Raw genomic sequence first — 19,327 nt, 5'->3', positions numbered from 1 at the left:
TGCAATGTTGTTGGGATTTCTACCATTGGCAGCAGGGGTCAATGTAAGGCTCTGTTCACATCATTGTGACACTGAAGCCACAAAGTCACACAACAGACGCCAAAGTCGCTCGACAGACCCCACCTGTCAGTCGTCGATGCAGTCAAACAGCACCAGGGTATAATGTCAACCTAACAGTACCATGCACTCTGCCAGTACCATTTTCACTAATTACGGAAGAGACTCCATGCAAATAAAGGTTTTCAACTGTTGGCGAGCCAGACAGGAAGTCAATCAGTCAAAGGTGGGAAGAGGGTCTGCACGACAAAAATAAAAACCCACTCTACTTCCTGGTTACAGATCCCGGTAACCTGGATGAGCCAACCTTGTTATGTCTTATGGATACAGAGTTCCTTCATGGAAGAGATCTATCCTAACATTGGGCTTCACTCCTCCAGGGGCCCCACAGCAGCCTTAGTCTTAATATTTTGTGGCAATGCAGACCCCCTCCATATGCTTGTGGCCTATAGATGTAGAAGACCTAACACTGATTTCTATGCTTGGTGAGACTTCCAGGATCATTCTGCAAGTCTTCTAGATTTTGATATGGATCATCTATCCATAGGTCATCAGTATCAGATCGGCTTCGGGGTACGACTCCTGGGGTCCGACTCCAGTATCAGATCGGCTTCGAGGTCCGACTCCTGGCACCACTGCTGATCAGCTGTCTGAAGAGACCACAGCACACTGGTGAGCTCTTCCTACGTCATGTGAGGTCATGTTCATTGGTCATGGCCTAGGCGCAGCTCAGTCTCATTCAAGTGAATAGGGCTGAGCTGCAATACCAAGCAGCACAGTCACTATCCAATGGACAATGCTGTGCTTGGTAAGATGTGAGCAGGCCGCAGTGCTCACAGCTTATTGGCAGCGGTGCTGGGAGTTGGACCCTCGCTGATCTGATACTGATGATATGCGGAGGATAGGTCATCAATATCCAACTCACGGAAAACCCCTTTGAACATGCATAGCCAGAAGTAGTAACCTTCTGACCAATTCTCTCATCCATTCTGGCCAACATTGGCTTGAGGTCCCTGGATGCTGGGAGGAATCCCTTCAAAAAACTTGGTTGAGTTGGTTAAAGGGGTTGTGTCATCTCAGACAATGATGGCATATTGTTAGGATATGCCATTAATGTCAGATAGTTGCAGGTTCCACCTCTAGGAGCTGCTTCTATCTCCAGAACAAGGCACCCAAAGTGAAGAAGAGCACACCGCGCATGCGCAGCATACTCTCCATTGCTATGGGAGTTCCAAAAGTAGCCAAGCAAATGCCCTCGGCTGTTTTCAGAAGTCCCATAGTGGTGAATAGAGAGGGGACAGTGCAAGTGCATCCACTGCTCCATTCATCTCTATGTGACAGTTGGAAATAGCCGAGACAGCGCTTGGATATTTTAGAACTCTAATGGCGGTGAACGGAGGGTGGCCAGGCATGCGTGGCTGCTCTCTGTTTATTTCAGGGGCCACATTCCGGAGACAAGTGCGGATTCCACATGGGACCCGCTCCTGACTAACATTGATGGCATATCCTAGCGAATGCCATAAATGTCTAAGATGGGCCAAAACCCTCGAAAGGGCACTCTTCCCAAATATGTTTTTTTTTCCCCCCAAAGTGTATTTGGATTGAAAATCAACCTTTATACAGACCATACAAATTTACTTAAAGGGGACTTAGATAACTAGCTCGAAACTAGAAGCTCAAGGTTCCATCCATTCTGTAGTGGCCGTGGCCGGGGTTCTGCCGCTCAGCTCCCATTGAATACACCAGTGCAGGAAACTTCACAGTGAACAGAGCCTTCTATCCACTGTATAATTTCCAGTGGCTGCCCAAAACAGCTGATCGGTGAAGGTAAAGTATTGGCCATAATGTATTACAGATTATTGGCCAGTAATACAACAAGCAGAGGCAGACATGCTGCAGTATGACGTAACAAGAAAATATACAGAAATTTTACATATTACTGGAAAATGCATTATTTTTAATGATGAACTTCAAAACTATATACACGGAAATATTAGAAATAGACTGCTACTGTATGTACAAAATGCAGTATCATCTTGTCCTCCAGGCCCAAAACTTAAAGGGATTGTGCAGTGGGTTTATATGGATGATCTATCTTTAGGATAGGTCATTAATATCAGATCCATGATGGTCCGACACCCGGAACCCCGCCGATCAGCTGTTTGAAGAGGAGGTGCCGCTTGAGCAAGAGCTGCGCATTGTCTCGCTTTGTAGAGACGGCCTAGAGTAATTACAGCACTTGTGCTGCCACTACAGAGTGTCAGAACCCCAGCGATCTGATATTGATGATCTATCCCGAGGATAGGTCATCAATATAATTCCATTGCACAACCCCTTTAAAATTGGCCCCCAGAGACTGGACTGCGCTCTCCATAGTTGAAGTGAAAATAAGTCTCGCTTACAATCGGGCTTATGGTTGCTTTGGGGTGGGACATCATCCCTCCCTGATGGAGTTTAATCCCACCCCTGCCTTAGCAAATGCCACCAAAAGAGAAACTTACCTTTTAAAATCTAGTGACTATACTTTTTTTTTTTTTCAGGAATACCATGCAACATGTACAATATTTTGAAAATGTTTACAACAATCTGAAAAGGATTTCAGGAGTGGCCTTTAAGAATCTCATCCAGGTTAATATCTTTCATCCAGTCATCATTGATGTGGCCAGTTTTCAGTAATGCATCAATAAAGTCAGAGTCACCATTGGGAGATGAACCCAGTCCACCATTTTGAGAAAGAAAATCAAAGGAACCCAAGTCACTGGTAGAGTCACTTCGTGGAAACGCTCGAGAAATTTGATTGCTGGAATTAAATGTATTGGCTGGCATGTTCAACCCTCCACCACTTTGGCTCATGCTTGGCAACATCTGAGATCTCAATGGAGATTGCCCATGATTAAAGCCCCGTAGTGTTTCGATAGTTTGCCCGCTATTCGATGGTGCCATTGTATTTAAAGGAGTCATCTGGACCCCAGGGTTGACTTGGTTGGGCATCGACAGAGCACGTTGAGGGAACTGCTGATGACCTATCATACCTTGAACCGTATGGCTAGAATACTGGTTGGTATTGGTATAGCCTACCATATCTTGCCGTTTTACTTCTGGGCTCATCCACTTCTGGGTGGGAGGTGAATTATTGATGACATTTTGAGGTCTTTGTCCCGCTGAGGTTGGTCCATTGGGTCTAAATGGTGGACCATTATTTCCAGATTGGGTACCGAAGGGTGACATATTATTCCCAGATGTAACTGTTGGTTGGCGTGGCACCCCGGTACCATTTTGGATTGTTCCCATCTGGTTTGGACTGGTTTGGTTTATACCGTTATACATAGGTTGCTGAGGACATGGTACATTACCATACATGTTTGGACTTCCCTGAAGAGGTGGCATTCGAGATCCGTGGTTTGTTGTAGAATGAGTTTGATTCTGGGGTGTCAAATTTGTTGAAGGAGAATTTGGGAGAGTAGGGTCTGGGTTAACACCTACTGTTGGCAAGCCACCTGCCAAATAAAAAGTGTCAATTAACACATATAAACCATATAAAATATATGAAATATACAGTATATGTACATACAGCTACATGTGTATGAAAATAAATTGTTTACTTTTCAACTATTTTGTAAGTTCAATAGTTATAGTTGTCAGATGACACAAAAGCTCTCAGATTCAAATCATGGGTTATACAAAAACAAACATAATGCAACAGCACTCTGCAAACACAAATAATAAAGTAAATAGATTAGTGCCATACTCACTATAGAAGATGTACTAATGCTACGTGAAATGTGAGATTCTTGGCAAATAGATTTTGTACAAAATTATTTGTGCCTGTCCACCACTGGCAAGGTGATCTCTTTAGGACAAAAACCTACACTAAATACTACCTCCGCTGGTGTCGTACCGGCCTTCATTAAATTCAGGGAATGCATGTCCCACATGCATGCTGAGCCCACACTATATTATACCTCTTTTGGTTAATTTAATGGAGGCCATTGTGACACCAAAAGTAGTATAATATAGCGTGGGCTCACTATGCATGCGGAACCTGCATTCCCTGAATTTAATGGAGGCTGATATGGCACCAGAGGAGGTAGTATTTAGTGCTGGTTCCTGTCTTAAAGAGATCGCCTTGCTGGGGTGGACAGGCACAAATAATCTTGTACAAAATGTATTTGCCAAGAACCTCTGTCTTTGCAGTCAGATTTCATATTGATGGTTTTCTTTTACAGTCAGATATAAAAAAATTGTATGCTCCATCGGACTCCATATGTACAAAGGTTTTTTTTTTCACCTATAAGACCTACAGATCATATATGGCATTAAAAGGAGGCTGTATGGCTCCGTGCGTTGCTGCACAGGCTTTGTGCACTGCCGCACAGCTTCTACGCATTATTATAAGGTTCTGTGCTTTCTCATACAGAATACATGCACTGCCATACAGGATTTGTGAAATGCCATAATGCTTTGTGCACCACTGTTCCGGCTTTGGGCAGTGCCGTACAGGCTAAGTGCACTGTCTTAAGGATCTGTGCACCGCTGTACAGACTATGGGCAGCGCCATACAGGCCCTGTGCACTGCTGTACAGGATCTTTGAACTGCTGTACAAGAATTGTGCACTGCCGTTCAGGCGCCATGCACTGCCATACAGGATTTGCGCACTGCTGTACAGGATTCATGCACTGCCATACAGGATTCGCGCACTGCTGCACAGGATTCATGCACTGCCGTACAGGCTCCAAACTGTCGTACAAGAATTGTGCACTGCCGTGCAGGCTCCAAACACTGCCGTAGAGGATTCGTGCACTGCTGTAAAGACTACGTCTACGTGCACTGCTGTACAGGATTTGTGCACTGCCATACTGGATACATGCTCTGCCATACAGAATTCGTGCACTGCCATAATGCTCTGTGCACCACTGTTCAGGCTTTGGGCAGTGCCGTACAGGATTTGTACGCCGCCGTACAGGCCCCATGCACTGCCGTACAGGCTATGTACACTCTTCTATGTGCATGAGTCCTTAACTTTTATTTCCCAGCAAGCATTACTCTTTTTTTTTCTCTTGCAAATTAACTATTCTCTACATAAAATAGACCACGATGTATATTGGCTGCCATATTTCTTGCTACTATTCAAATGAAAGAGCAGCTGTCAGGGGACTTGGATGAATCGCTAATTTTATTCAGAATTTTCAGCTCTCTATTTACTAACGTATTTCTACAAGGATTCCTCTCTTCTGTTTTGGCAGCAGGGACAAGAGCTGATTTAACAAGTTCAGTAAGGCTGTCCGAGACGGTCATAAATTAAAGTTATGTGCAGCCAGCCAATAAAAATGTCACTGTGAGATCTGAAAAAAAAATTAAAACTTTGCACTTGTTTGTGCTGGTTGTATGTCTATGTACGAAGCTATACTGAGGTGCATTATTGTTCTGCTTCTTCACAGTGAAAATTTAGGGCTGCAAAAAATTTATCTAAACGGAAATAAACAGAATATCCAAGAAACTTCTAGTCATTGTCCCTTCCTGACCCCCACCTCCCCCACAGAAGTCAAGAAGAACTGAGATCTCCATGTCTGTGTTGGAAACACACCAAGGCCATAAGATGTTTGAGGTGAATTTGGCTTTGACAATAACCAAGCTACATAACCACTGTTGTCTGGATTCTACAAATACATTTCTATATACATTTTTAGCAAGCATATTTTTTTGTGTGGACCTATATAAGGGGATACATTATGTTGGCATTTGTTTAATGCTACCTATCTTTATTGCTTCAGGGAATCTAAAATGAAAAAAATCTATCAAGTTAGCTGCTGGGTTTTGTTGTATTAACCAGCAGACACCCGAAGCAAATGTCCGCGATCGAGCGATGACGCCGATTGCAGACCTTTAGCACCTTAAAGGAGTTCTCTGGGAATTAAGAAAATGAAAATACTTAAATATTGCTTCATTGTAAATATATTCCCAAATACCTTTCATTAGTTATAATGGCTTGTTTTTTTTTTAGGGAGCAATCATCAGGGGAAATAAAATGGCCGCCGTCCTATCAGTACACACAAAACCTGTCCTAATCACACAGGAGGACAAGTTACTTCACAACACTGGGCTATAGTACGTCCTCTCTGTACTTCATGTCTCCTCATGAACTCCATCCCTACAGAGATTCAGCTGAAGATCTTATGATCTGTATTCAGGATCATAATCCCTGACAAGTAGGAAAGAGCTGTCTCAGCCTCCTCTATCTCAATGTTGTGAAGTAACTTGTCCTGCTGTGTGATTAGGATAGGTTTTGTGTGTACTAATAGGATGTCGGCCATTTTGTTTTTGCTAATGATTGCTCTCTAAAAAAATGAGCCATTAAAACTAATGAGAGGTATTTGGGAATATATTTATAAGAAAGTAATATTTAAGTATTTTAATTTTCTAAATTCCGGGAGAACCCCTTTAAATGCTGTGGTCAATTGGGACCAAAGTATCTGAGGTGGCTTTCCTCGGGAGAGCTGCTCTCCAGGGGTGTGAACAGCTCCTCTGCGTGGCGATTAGGGAGAGCATTAATTTGTTGTGGTAGCCTCGGTTCCTCTAAAGGCTACCACAGAAATAGTTAGGAACGAACTGAATGTCCCATAGGCTGCAAAGGTAATTCATTGCAGGCTATGGGACAAGCGACTAATGATCGCATGTTCAAGTCCCATATTAAAATATGTAATATGTGTAAATAGAAAAGTATATATACTGTATACACTGAACAAAAATATAAACGCAACACTTTCAGTTTTGCTTCCATTTTGCATGAGCTGAACTCAAAGATCCAAAACATTTTCTACATACACAAAAGACCCATTACTCTCAAATATTGTTCACAAATCTGTCTAAGGCCTCATGCACACGACAGTATTTTTTCACGGTCCGCAAAAACGGGTTCCGTAGGTCTGTGATCCGTGACCGTTTTTTCGTCTGTGGGTCTTCCTTGATTTTTGGAGGATCCACGGACATGAAAAAAAGTTTTTGTTTTTGTGTCCGCCTGGCCGTGCGGAGCCAAACGGATCCGTCCTGAATTACAATGCAAGTCAATGGGGACGGATCCGTTTGACGTTGACACAATATGGTGCAATTGCAAACGGATCCGTCCCCCATTGACTTTCAGTGTAAAGTCAGGAGTCCCTTTTATACCATCGGATCGGAGTTTTTTCCAATCCGATGGTATATTTTAACTTGAAGCGTCCCCATCACCATGGGAACACCTCTATGTTAGAATATACCATCGGATTTGAGTTAGATCGTGAAAACTCAGATCCGACAGTATATTCTAACACAGAGGCGTTCCCATGGTGATGGGAACGCTTCTAGTTAGAATATACTACGAACTGTGTACATGACTGCCCCCTGCTGCCTGGCAGCACCCGATCTCTTACAGGGGGCTGTGATTCATACAATTAACCCCTCAGGTGCCACACCTGAAGGGGTTAATTGTGCGTATCATATCCCCCTGTAAGAGATCAGGGGCTGCCAGGCAGCAGGGGGCAGACCCCCCTCCCTAGTTTGAATATCATTGGTGGCCAGTGCGGCTCCCTCCCTCTATTGTATTATCATTGGTGGCACAGTGTGCAGCCCCCCTCCCTCCCTCTATTGTATTAATAACATTGGTGGCACAGTGTGCGGCCCCCCCGCCCCTCTCTATTGTATTAATATCATTGGTGGCACAGTGTGCGGCCCCCCCTCCCTCCCTCTATTGTATTAATAACATTGGTGGCAGTGTGCGGCCTCCCCTCTCCCCCCCCCCCCCCGATTATTGGTGGCAGCGGAGTTCCGATCGGAGTCCTGGTTTAATCGCTGGGGCTCCGACCGGTAACCATGGAAACCAGGACGCTACTGCAGTCCTGGTTGCCATGGTTACTTAGCAATATTAGAAGCATCATACTTACCTGCTGGCTGCTGCGCTGTCTGTGACCGGCCGGGAGCTCCTCCTACTGGTAAGTGACAGGTCTGTGCGGTGCATTGCCTAATGATCTGTCACTTACCAGTAGGAGGAGCTCCCGGCCGATCACAGACAGCGCAGCAGCCAGCAGGTAAGTATGATCCGCTGCCACCAATGATCGGGGGAAGGGGGGGGAGAGGGGAGGCCGCACACTGCCACCAATGTTATTAATACAATAGAGGGAGGAAGGGGGGGCCGGGGGGGCCACACACTGCCACCAATGTTATTAATACAATAGAGGGAGGGAGGGGGGGCCGCACACTGTGCCACCAATGTTATTAATACAATAGAGGGAGGGAGGGGGGCGCACACTGCCACCAATGTTATTAATACAATAGAGGGAGGGAGGGGGGCGCACACTGTGCAACCAATGTTATTAATACAATAGAGGGAGGGAGGGGGGGACGCACTGGCCACCAATGAAATTGAAACTGGGGAGGGAGGGGGTCTGCCCCCTGCTGCCTGGCAGCCCCTGATCTCTTATAGGGGGCTATGATACGTACAATTAACCCCTTCAGGTGCGGCACATGAGGGGTTAATTGTACGGATCACAGCCCCCTGTAAGAGATCGGGTGCTGCCAGGCAGCAGGGGGCAGTCATGTACACAGTTCGTAGTATATTCTAACTAGAAGCGTCCCCATCACTATGGGAACGCCTCTGTGTTAGAATATACTGTCGGATCTGAGTTTTCACGAAGTGAAAACTCAGCTCTGAAAAAGCTTTTATGCAGACGGATCTTCGGATCCGTCTGTATGAAAGTAACCTACGGATCACGGATCACGGACACGGATGCCAATCTTGTGTGCATCCGTGTTTTTTCACGGACCCATTGACTTGAATGGGTCCGTGAACCGTTGTCCGTCCAAAAAATAGGCAGGTCATATTTTTTGGACGGACATGATACACGGATCACGGAGGCGGATGACAAACGGTGCATTTCCCGAGTTTTCAACGGACCCATTGAAAGTCAATGGATCCGCAGAAAATCACGGAAAACGGAACAACGGCCACGGGTGCACACAACGGTCGTGTGCATGAGGCCTAAATCTGTGTTAGTGAGCACTTCTCCTTTGCCAAGATAATCCATCCCACCTCACAGGTGTGGCGTATCAAGGTGCCAATTAGACAGCGTGAATATTGCACAGGTGTGCCTTAGACTGCTCACAATAAAAGGTCACTCTGAAATGTGCACAGTTTTTCCTTACTGGGTTGGGGGGGGGGTTGTCAGAAAACCAGTCAGTATCTGGTGTGGCCACCATTTGCCTCACGCAGTGCAACACATCTCCGTTGCATAAAGTTGATCAGGTTGTTGTTGTGGTCTGTTGAATGTTGGTCCACTGCTCTTTAATAGCTGTGCAAAGTTGCAGAATATTGGCAGGAACTGGAACACGCTGTCGTAGACGCCGATCCAGAGCATCCCAAACATGCTCAATGGGTGACATGTCCGGTGAGTATGCTGGCCATGCAAGAACTGGAATGTTTTCAGCTTCCAGGAATTGTGTACAGATCCTTGCAATATGTGGCCGTGCATTATTATGCTGTAACATGAGGTGATGGTCGTGGATGAATGGCTCAACATGGGCCTCAGGATCTCATCACGGTATCTCTGTGCATTCAAAATGCCATCAAGAAAATGTACCTGTGTTCGTTGTCCATAACATACGCCTGCCCATACCATAACCCCACCACCACCATGGGACACTCGATCCACAATGTTGACGTCAGCAAACCGCTCACCCACACAACGCCACACATGCTGTCTGCCATCTGCCCTGAACAGTGAAAACCGTGACTCATCCGTGAACAGAGCGCCTCTCTAACGTGCCAGGCGCCATCGAATGTGAGCATTTGCCCACTCAAGACTGTTACGACGACGAACTGCAGTCAGGTCCAGACCCCGATGAGGATGACGAGCATGCAGATGAGCTTCCCTGAGACGGTTTCTGACAGTTTGTGCAGAAATTCTTTGGTTATGCAAACGATTGTTGCTGCAGCTGTCCGGGTGGCTGGTCTCAGACGATCATGAAGGTGAACATGCTGGATGTGGAGGTCCTCGGCTGGTGTAGTTACACGTGGTCTGCGGTTGTGAGGCCGGTTGGATGTACTGCCAAATTCTCTGAAACGTCTTTGGAGACAGCTTATGGTAGAGAAATGAACATTCATTGAACGGGCAACAGCTCTGGTAGACATTCCTGCAGTCAGCATGCCAATTGCACGCTCCCTCAAACATTGCGACATCTGTGGCATTGTGCTGTGTGATCAAACTGCACATTTCAGAGTGTCCTTTTATTGTGGGCAGTCTAAGGCACACCTGTGCAATATTCATGCTGTCTAATCAGCACCTTGATACGCCACACCTGTGAGGTGGGATGGATTATCTTGGCAAAGGAGAAGTACTCGCGAACACAGATTTAGACAGATTTGTGAACAATATTTGAGAGTAATGGGTCTTTTGTGTACGTAGAAAATGTTTCAGATCTTTGAGTTCAGCTCATGCAAAATGGGAGCAAAACTGAAAGTGTTGAATTTATATTTTTGTTCAGTGTATGAAAAAATAAATAAAAATAAAAGTTCAAATCACCCTCTTTCCCCATAATAAAAATGAAACTATAAAAAATCATTTGCACCGGCATGTTCCAAACTGCCCATATTATTAAAATATAAATGTGCAGTGAACGCTGTAAAAGGAAAGAAAAATGTAAATGGCCAATTGGCTGCTTTTTTGTCACTTCACTTCAACCCAATTATCAAAATAATTTATCAAAAGTGATCAAAAAGTCATACACACTCCAAAATGGTATCAATAAAAACTACAGATCAACACGCAAAAAAAAAGAGCCCTCACTCAGCTCTGTAGATGTGACTATAAAGAGATTATATGGGTGAGAATATGGCAATGCAAAGAAGAAAATACTTTCTTTTTTTTTAAATTGAATTAAAACACAATTATACTGACTTGGGGAAGGAAGATTACAGGTCAGTCTTAACGAGGGACGTCGTAAAAACGAAACCCATAAAACTATGGCGGAATTGTGGGATTTTTGCCAATTTCACCCATTTGGAAAAAAGAATTTCCAGCTTCCCAATACATTGTATACAATATTAAATGGTGCCATTAGAAAATACAACTTGTCTCGTAAAAGATAGCCCTCATACAGCTATGTGAATAGAAAAATAAAAAGAACAGAAAATCGCTCTATCTTCTAGGGGTTTATGGCAAGTTACTGCGATCGTTGCACATATTGGTTGTTTCCTATGGGGGAAATTTCACATGGCCGGACTTCTTGCAGTTTGCAAGTGGTCTCTTATTCCCCCATAGGTGAAGAAATGGTCACAGTAACATGCCATTTTTTCCGGACCTGTGGTACCTCAGCCTAAGTGAAGACAACTTACCGGTAAACTGAGTGGCCTGCTGAACGCCGACTGTGCTTCTTCTCTGATCTTTATAGTCAGGTGGAGGTCTGGTCAGATGCCTGCTTAATTGATCCCCTTTGTTACACTTCTCCTTGAACAGAAAAAAATACAATTCTTTGAGCATCACCGATGGAAATATTACAATCTTTACAAAATCAAGTCTAGTATGGAACAGATGAACTTCTCTTGTAGGACATTACATTTACCACCACTTGCTTTTCCAACTTAAATGGGTTTTCCGAGACTTGGATATTGATGACCCATTTTCAGGACAGATTATCAGTGTCAGGTCGGTGAGGGTCCAACGCCTGACACCCTTACCAATTAGCTGGTTTGGATAGAGCCAGAAACAACATAGTGAATGGAGCCGGAGAAGGCAGAAGGCTCCAGCCACCGCTTAGTGCATGTGATGGGGTACAGCAGCTCAGCTCACTTCATGTAAATCGGAGCTGAGCTTCAGTATGCCCTCACCAGAAACTACACAGTGGAGTCTTTCTGGTACCAGCAGTTTCCTAAAACTGCAGATTCTGCAGATTCTGTCACATAAAGATGGACACCTCACCAGAACCTAACAGACCCAATAATAAGTCAACAAGGTCCGTTGAATGCTGCCGGTGTCCGTCATGCAACGGATCAGGCACATTGCATAATTAGATATTACATCTCTTCCCATCAAAGCAAGCATCATTGGTGGTTTTCAACTTTTCTCATCTGAGAAACCCCTGCACTGTGACCCCTTCCTTCTCAGGATTACGGTGCATTCACACGACCTTATTTTTGATCTGATCCACAATATTTGTGGACCCATTAATTTATCTGGGGCCGAAAAAAAATGCGGACAGCACACGGATGCCATGTTATATTACCATTTTTACAATGGGGCCCGCGAAAAGTACGGGATGCACACAGACCTTAGTCCGTCCAGGCAGTAGTAGAAGTCCAGACAGTCACCCCCAAACCCACCAGTGAGAAAGACTAGAATAGAAAGAGTCCCGGAGATTAGGATCGGGGTCATCAGCCCTTTTTGAATTGTCTGTGACTCTTACATGGGGAGGTGGTGAGATAATTCAGTTTACTAGTTGTCATGAAAGCATCTGCTTTCTTGAAGCTGTTTCACTGCTTATCCAACCGACTTTATCAACTATAGTAACTTTTACAAGGAATCTCTGGCTTTAAATGCTGGTAGCTAATGCATCAGGCAGCAGTATTTAATGCCAGAGATTCTTTGTACAAGTTATTCCAATTGAGCAAACCAGTCGGACGACCAGGAAAATGTCTTCAAGAAGAAATACAAGTCCAGTTGCTTTGACTTATTACTACTGATATACCAGTACCTGGATGAATGAGGACTTTCAAAGACAGTCACCCTATGTGAAAGGTTCTTCACTCTGGCAAATAGTATGTGTCCTGAATCAATGTCGCACCTCTATCAGGTCCATATGCCATCATAAGTAATATCGAATGGGGATATCTTATTGGCAGAATCCCTTTAGGGTTCGGGTACATGGCGATCTTGGTCGTGCAACAATTGTCTCACCCAAGGATCACAGTGTAGCAGTGCTACCATATAAATGAATAGGGTCACAGCATGACACACGTTTGCTGTGGCCACGGCACACATGTGAGAAAGTAGGAGCGATAACAGTGCAAAACAACGCAGAGTTGGCCTCCAGGAGTCTGGGAAAGCTCTGTAACAACCCATACAGGAGATATAATGGCAGCCACGTTGGTTGTCCCCCAATTTGAATTATATCTTTTATTTTAGGGTAAAACACTGTTTCTGATGGGCCCATTACCGTTCCGGATAACATCTGTTGCTGCATCTGTCTCTGCATAATGCTTGTCTTCTCCATCATTTGCTGGTTTAATAATGCTTGCTGAGTGTTGTAACCATTTGGACTTGAACAAGAAGCAGCGCTTGAGCTGTTCCCGAGGCTGGTAGTGTTACACTGCTGGTCCTAAAAAAACCAATAAAAAAATCACAACCTCAACAAAACGACCTTGTAACGGTATGCACAAGTATTATAATGAAATTTCAATAGCCGAATAACCAAGGGAGTTATATTAGTGAAGGTTTGACTGATAAGACCCCCACTGACTGATAGAGCCGAAGACACTGGTCCCGCATCTGCAGCAAGGAAGCGAGCTGGAGCATGTGTGCTGCCATCCCATTCCAACTTTATGGAAGTGACTAAAACATCTGAGCACTTGGTTGGGTTGCCGTTGGTCAGACCCCAAGGATCTACCATTTATCAGCTATCTTGTGAATAGGTAATAAATCTTTTTGGCTGGAATATTCCTTTACGAGGGCTTTTTCATTACACACATTTTTGGCATATTAATTGATTTCATAACAATAGTGTCCAGTTCATGGATGGTGACCTCAGGGTAAAGACTTAGCTCACTGCTTAATAACCTATCCAAGGTAGAGTAGATCCTTCTGCCACCACCTGGTACCCAACAAATGCCCACACGCTTACTACTGACTATTATAATGCACACAGAGAGACAGAGAAGCTGCAGCAGCATCCCCCTCCTCCCTGTCTTTTTACTATTTTCTGTGATATTGTTGATGGGATTTGGGTTTTCCTAGTCCTGCATCTTAATAACCAATCCAAGGCAGAGTGGATCTTTTTCCTCTACCCAGTACCCAACACATGTCCACAAGCTTACCACTAGCTATGATAATTTACAGAGAGAGAGGGAAGCTGCAGCAGCATCCCCCTCCTCCCTGTCTTTTTACTATTTACTGTGATATTGTTGATGGGATTTGGGGTTCTTAAGTCCTCTATCTTAATAGCCTATCCAATGTAGAGTGGATAGTTTTCCCTCCACTCGATACCCAATGCCCACAAGCTTACTACTAGCTATGATAATGCACAGACAGAGAGAGGGAGAGAGAAGCCACATACCCCTCCTTCTTGTCTTTTTAATATTTGCTGTGTTTTTGTTGATGGGATCCTCAACCTGTATCTTAATAACCTATCAAAGGCAGAGTGGATCCAGAGTGGACCCAACACATGCCCACAAGCTTACCACTAGCTATGATGTTGCACAAGAGAGAGAGAGAGAGAAGCTGCAGCTGCATTCCCCTCCTCCCTGTCTTTATACCATTTACTGTGCTATTATTGAAGGGATTTGGGTTTTTGGGGACAAAAAAGTTCAAACTTCTAGAGTACAGACTGATGGAAGGAGAAGACACCACTTTTCACCCTACTGATTTATATAGAACTGCCAATAATGATTACACTTTAAATCAAATTACTAATTAGCAGTGAGACGTGGTTAGAATATTATAAATGTGGACATCTAAAGTGAATACCCGCGAATGTTTCATGACGTGAACTTTACAGGAGCTCTGACTGATTCACGACCTCTCCAGGGTCTACATATGACCGTAGGAGGCTGCTGTGGAAAATGACGCTATGTGTTATATTTCCCAAAACGGTGAATTCATACACACAGTAAACTACAGTAGTCCTGGCATATCATGGAATTTTCCTGTTTATAGTTCCAGCCCAAGTCATTTATTATTTAGTCCCCCCCGCCCTCTGCCAAATGTCATAATATAATTCATATATGTGCATGGAGATAGCACTGGTTTTTCAAAATTTAAGGAAATTTATTTAAAAAAATTTCTTTAAAGGGAGTCTGTCAGCAGATTTACCCCTTTTTAACAGTTGCCATACCGCTGTAGCCGCAAAACAGATGATTAACACAGTACCTTTATATGCTTTGGTGGACTTTTAAATATGCCAAAAACGAACTTTGATGAGGGCTCGCAAGTGCCCAGGGCGGAGTCCACCGTGTTGGAGCCCAGGCAGCTCTGCCTCTTCGGCTCTTATCCCCGCCCAGCCTCCTCCTCTGCTCGCCTATCTGTTGTCTCTCCCCCTCAGCGAGATCCCGCGCCGACGCGATGACTTCCTTGGCCGGGGCATGCGCATAAGCTACTGCGATGCCGTGTCAGCAATGGGCATGGCAGTGCGCATGCCCCGGCCAAGGAAGTTATCGCATCGGCGCGGGATCTCGCTGAGGGGGAGAGACAACAGATAGGCGAGCAGAGGAGGAGGCTGGGCGGGGATAAGAGCCGAAGAGGCAGAGCTGCCTGGGCTCCAACACGGTGGACTCCGCCCTGGGCACTTGCGAGCCCTCATCAAAGTTCGTTTTTGGCATATTTAAAAGTCCACCAAAGCATATAAAGGTACTGTGTTAATCATCTGTTTTGCGGCTACAGCGGTATGGCAACTGTTAAAAAGGGGTAAATCTGCGGACAGACTCCCTTTAATAACTTTGTAACTGTTCATAAAAAGATGAACTTACTCTCTTAAATGTTTTTTTTAGGAATTAGATATTTATGGCCTATCTTCTGGTTGGATCAATTTATCAATATCAGATCTGGGGACAAAAGGCTTCGTCCAATGTGTGGTTTTGTCACGGTGGGGAGTGGGAGAAACCCCCCACCGTACAATGTAAAGGGATAAAGGATAGCTGCTAGGTCAAGAAGCCAGGAAAAGGGAAGCAGGTCACCTCCTATAGCGTCCCTAATCCTCTCGCTAACTCCTCACCGTATGAGCGGACCTGGATGGTAGGACGGCTCATACCCTGGATACCTGAGGCCCTGAGTCACCCTGAAAATACTTCACAAAGGAGCTGAGGAGAGGCGCCCTGTTCTTCCAGGACACGGAAGAACAGGAGTCTCAAAACGTCTAGTAGCAGGAAAAAGGAGAGACCATACGCAGCAAGAGGATCAGCAGGTAAGGACTCAAGACAACACACTTACCTGCCGAAGTCTACACGACTGGAACCCGTGCATACGTACAGGAGCCCTAACACCAAACAGGACGCCGTACCAACAACTCACACAGGTATCCAGCACTCCAGACTCTGCCAGGACCCCCATGCCGCAAGGTGCATGGCAGCCCCAGGTAGTGCTGCATACAGGCTAGTGGTTCACCCCTCTGGGAAACCAACCCCCTTCCGGAGGACACAGCACACAGGGAAAACATCTTACATACAGTACAGACCAAAAGTTTGGACACACCTTCTCGTTCAAAGAGTTTTCTTTATTTTCATGACTATGAAAATTGTAGATTCACACTGAAGGCATCAAAACTATGAATTAACACATGTGGAATTATATACATAACAAAAAAGTGTGAAACAACTGAAAATATGTCATATTCTAGAATCTTCAAAGTAGCCACCTTTTGCTTTGATTACTGCTTTGCACACTCTTGGCATTCTCTTGATGAGCTTCAAGAGGTAGTCACCTGAAATGGTTTTCACTTCACAGGTGTGCCCTGTCAGGTTTAATAAGTGGGATTTCTTGCCTTATAAATGGGGTTGGGACCATCAGTTGCGTTGTAGAGAAGTCAGGCGGATACACAGCTGATAGTCCTACTGAATAGACTGTTAGAATTTGTATTATGGCAAGAAAAAAGAAGCTAAGTAAAGAAAAACGAGTGGCCATCATTACTTTAAGAAATGAAGGTCAGTCAGTCCGAAAAATTGGGAAAACTTTGAAAGTGTCCCCAAGTGCAGTCACAAAAACCATCAAGCGCTACAAAGAAACTGGCTCACATGCGGACCGCCCCAGGAAAGGAAGACCAAGAGTCACCTCTGCTGCGGAGGATAAGTTCATCCGAGTCACCAGCCTCAGAAATCGCAGGTTAACAGCAGCTCAGATCAGGTCAATGCCACACAGAGTTCTAGCAGCAGACACATCTGTGCAACGCAGAAAAGGTGAACGGTTGGACTCTACATGCCGGGTTCCCACCGTGAAGCATGGAGGAGGAGGTGTGATGGTGTGGGGGTGCTTTGCTGGTGACACTGTTGGGGATTTATTCAAAATTGAAGGCATACTGAACCAGCATGGCTACCACAGCATCTTGCAGCGGCATGCTATTCCATCCGGTTTGCGTTTAGTTGGACCATCATTTATTTTTCAACAGCACAATGACCCCAAACACACCTCCAGGCTGTGTAAGGGCTATTTGACCATGAAGGAGAGTGATGGGGTGCTGCGCCAGATGACCTGGCCTCCACAGTCACCGGACCTGAACCCAATCGAGATGGTTTGGGATGAGCTGGACCGCAGAGTGAAGGCAAAAGGGCCAACAAGTGCTAAGCATCTCTGGGAACTCCTTCAAGACTGTTGGAAGACCATTTCAGGTGACTACCTCTTGAAGCTCATCAAGAGAATGCCAAGAGTGTGCAAAGCAGTAATCAAAGCAAAAGGTGGCTACTTTGAAGAACCTAGAATATGACATATTTTCAGTTGTTTCACACTTTTTTGTTATGTATATAATTCCACATGTGTTAATTCATAGTTTTGATGCCTTCAGTGTGAATCTACAATTTTCATAGTCATGAAAATAAAGAAAACTCTTTGAATGAGAAGGTGTGTCCAAACTTTTGGTCTGTACTGTACATGCAGGGACAAACACCATCAACAGCCCGTACAACACATCCTGAACATAAACCCACACCTAACATACAACAAGTGAGGTAGGGTATAAGGAGCATTCAAAAGGAAGACAATTTATGTCCAACAAGGTGGACCTCATGGACTGGGCAAGTTCACGCAGGAAAGGAGCAGAGCTCCAACAGCAAACAAGGCTGGAGTACCACTGCCCCCAGCCAGGAAGCTACAGATAAAATCAAGCCAGTGGCCACACCCAGGACACACCTAAATCCCCACTAGCTATAGGAATAACCCCTTGCTCACCAAACCGCAGGGAGACACACCTTAAAGGGGAACTGCACGTGCAAACCGGCAACTAGTCTGCACTGCAACCACGTCACGGTCAAGCAACAATATGACCATGGCAGGTTTCTGGCGATGGCGTACGGCAGCTCAGCTCATATTCATTTGACAAGAGCTGAGCTGCAGTACCCCAGCATGGCCACTACTCCTTATGCTTCCAGCTCCACTGTATAATTTCCAGCTGATTGGTGGGAGTACCGGGTGTCAGACACCCACCATGCTGATACTGATGACCTGAGTATCGGTCATCAACATCTAAGTCCCTAAAAATCCCTTTAAATATTACACTTTCCACATCAGTCAAGCAGGCATTGTAGGCGGAACCCATTCTGGACATCTCACTTTTCAGCTGTGCTGTAAAGAAACAGTATGGGAAATCCATTTCTGAGGCTTTGGTGACAGACCAGTATCTTCTCCTGGAAAAAGATTTGAGGCTGGCGGACTCTTTCAGTTCAAGTGCCCTATGTATTACAGCTGCCATGAAGTATCTATAAGGCTCTGTTCACATTTTGTACACTTCCAAGGTGAGGAATGTCAGCATATACTATATTTGCCATTTAGCGGTCTGTTTTTTTTTTTTCAGCCTTCAGATTCTGGCTGATATACTGTTGATCAGTTTAGGTCTCTTGTAGGTTTCAGACAGAATGTGGCTGTTCTGTAGCTCCAATTCAAGAATCCTATAGGTTACAACTGCAAATGTGCACCTCTAAAATAGTACCGCGATCACTGAATCCCCTCCAGGATGCTTCTGATTTATTATAGTAATGCTGCTGTAGTCAACTAGTCATCTCTGCCCCTCCCTGAAGTAGACTTGACTACAGCCTGCGGCATGCATGCTGCTGCGTAGGGCACAGTCTACCGCCTCTCCTGTGCCTACATGCATCTGTGAGTTATTAATATAATTATAGCTTTTGATGATTAGTTGTGGTCTGACACCTCCCCGAAGGATGCCCAGGCATCATAGGACATGGAATACATGTGAGGTAAGAAGGTGGAATCATTGAGGGTTGCTGCTGGAGTGCTTCTTTAGCTGTCCAAGAGCCGTACTCTGCAGTTATCCTATACTCATTTTTTTGTAAAGAGTCTCCTGTGCTTGCAAGAGAGAAGAAAGAGTCCACTC

General features: G+C 44.9%; 1 protein-coding gene across 1 annotated transcript in view; it reads right to left on the bottom strand.

Annotated features, from left to right (window-relative positions):
- Window positions 1-882: 882 nt before the first annotated feature.
- MAML2 (mastermind like transcriptional coactivator 2) overlaps window positions 883-19,327 on the bottom strand; it is a 30,899-nt gene continuing 12,454 nt past the window's right edge. Inside the window, exons 3-5 of the mRNA XM_044285396.1 lie at window positions 13,238-13,399; window positions 11,421-11,532; window positions 883-3,554 (exon numbers count right to left, since the gene is read on the bottom strand). Coding sequence (XP_044141331.1) covers window positions 2,656-3,554; window positions 11,421-11,532; window positions 13,238-13,399 — 1,173 coding nt within the window. The 3' untranslated portion in view covers window positions 883-2,655. The remainder of the gene's footprint in view (window positions 3,555-11,420; window positions 11,533-13,237; window positions 13,400-19,327) is intronic.

This window comes from Bufo gargarizans, chromosome 3 (genome assembly GCF_014858855.1).
Source record: "Bufo gargarizans isolate SCDJY-AF-19 chromosome 3, ASM1485885v1, whole genome shotgun sequence".
NCBI lineage: Eukaryota > Metazoa > Chordata > Amphibia > Anura > Bufonidae > Bufo > Bufo gargarizans.
The sequence above is the reverse complement of the archived record's forward strand: the minus strand, read 5'-3'. Positions and strand labels throughout refer to the sequence as shown.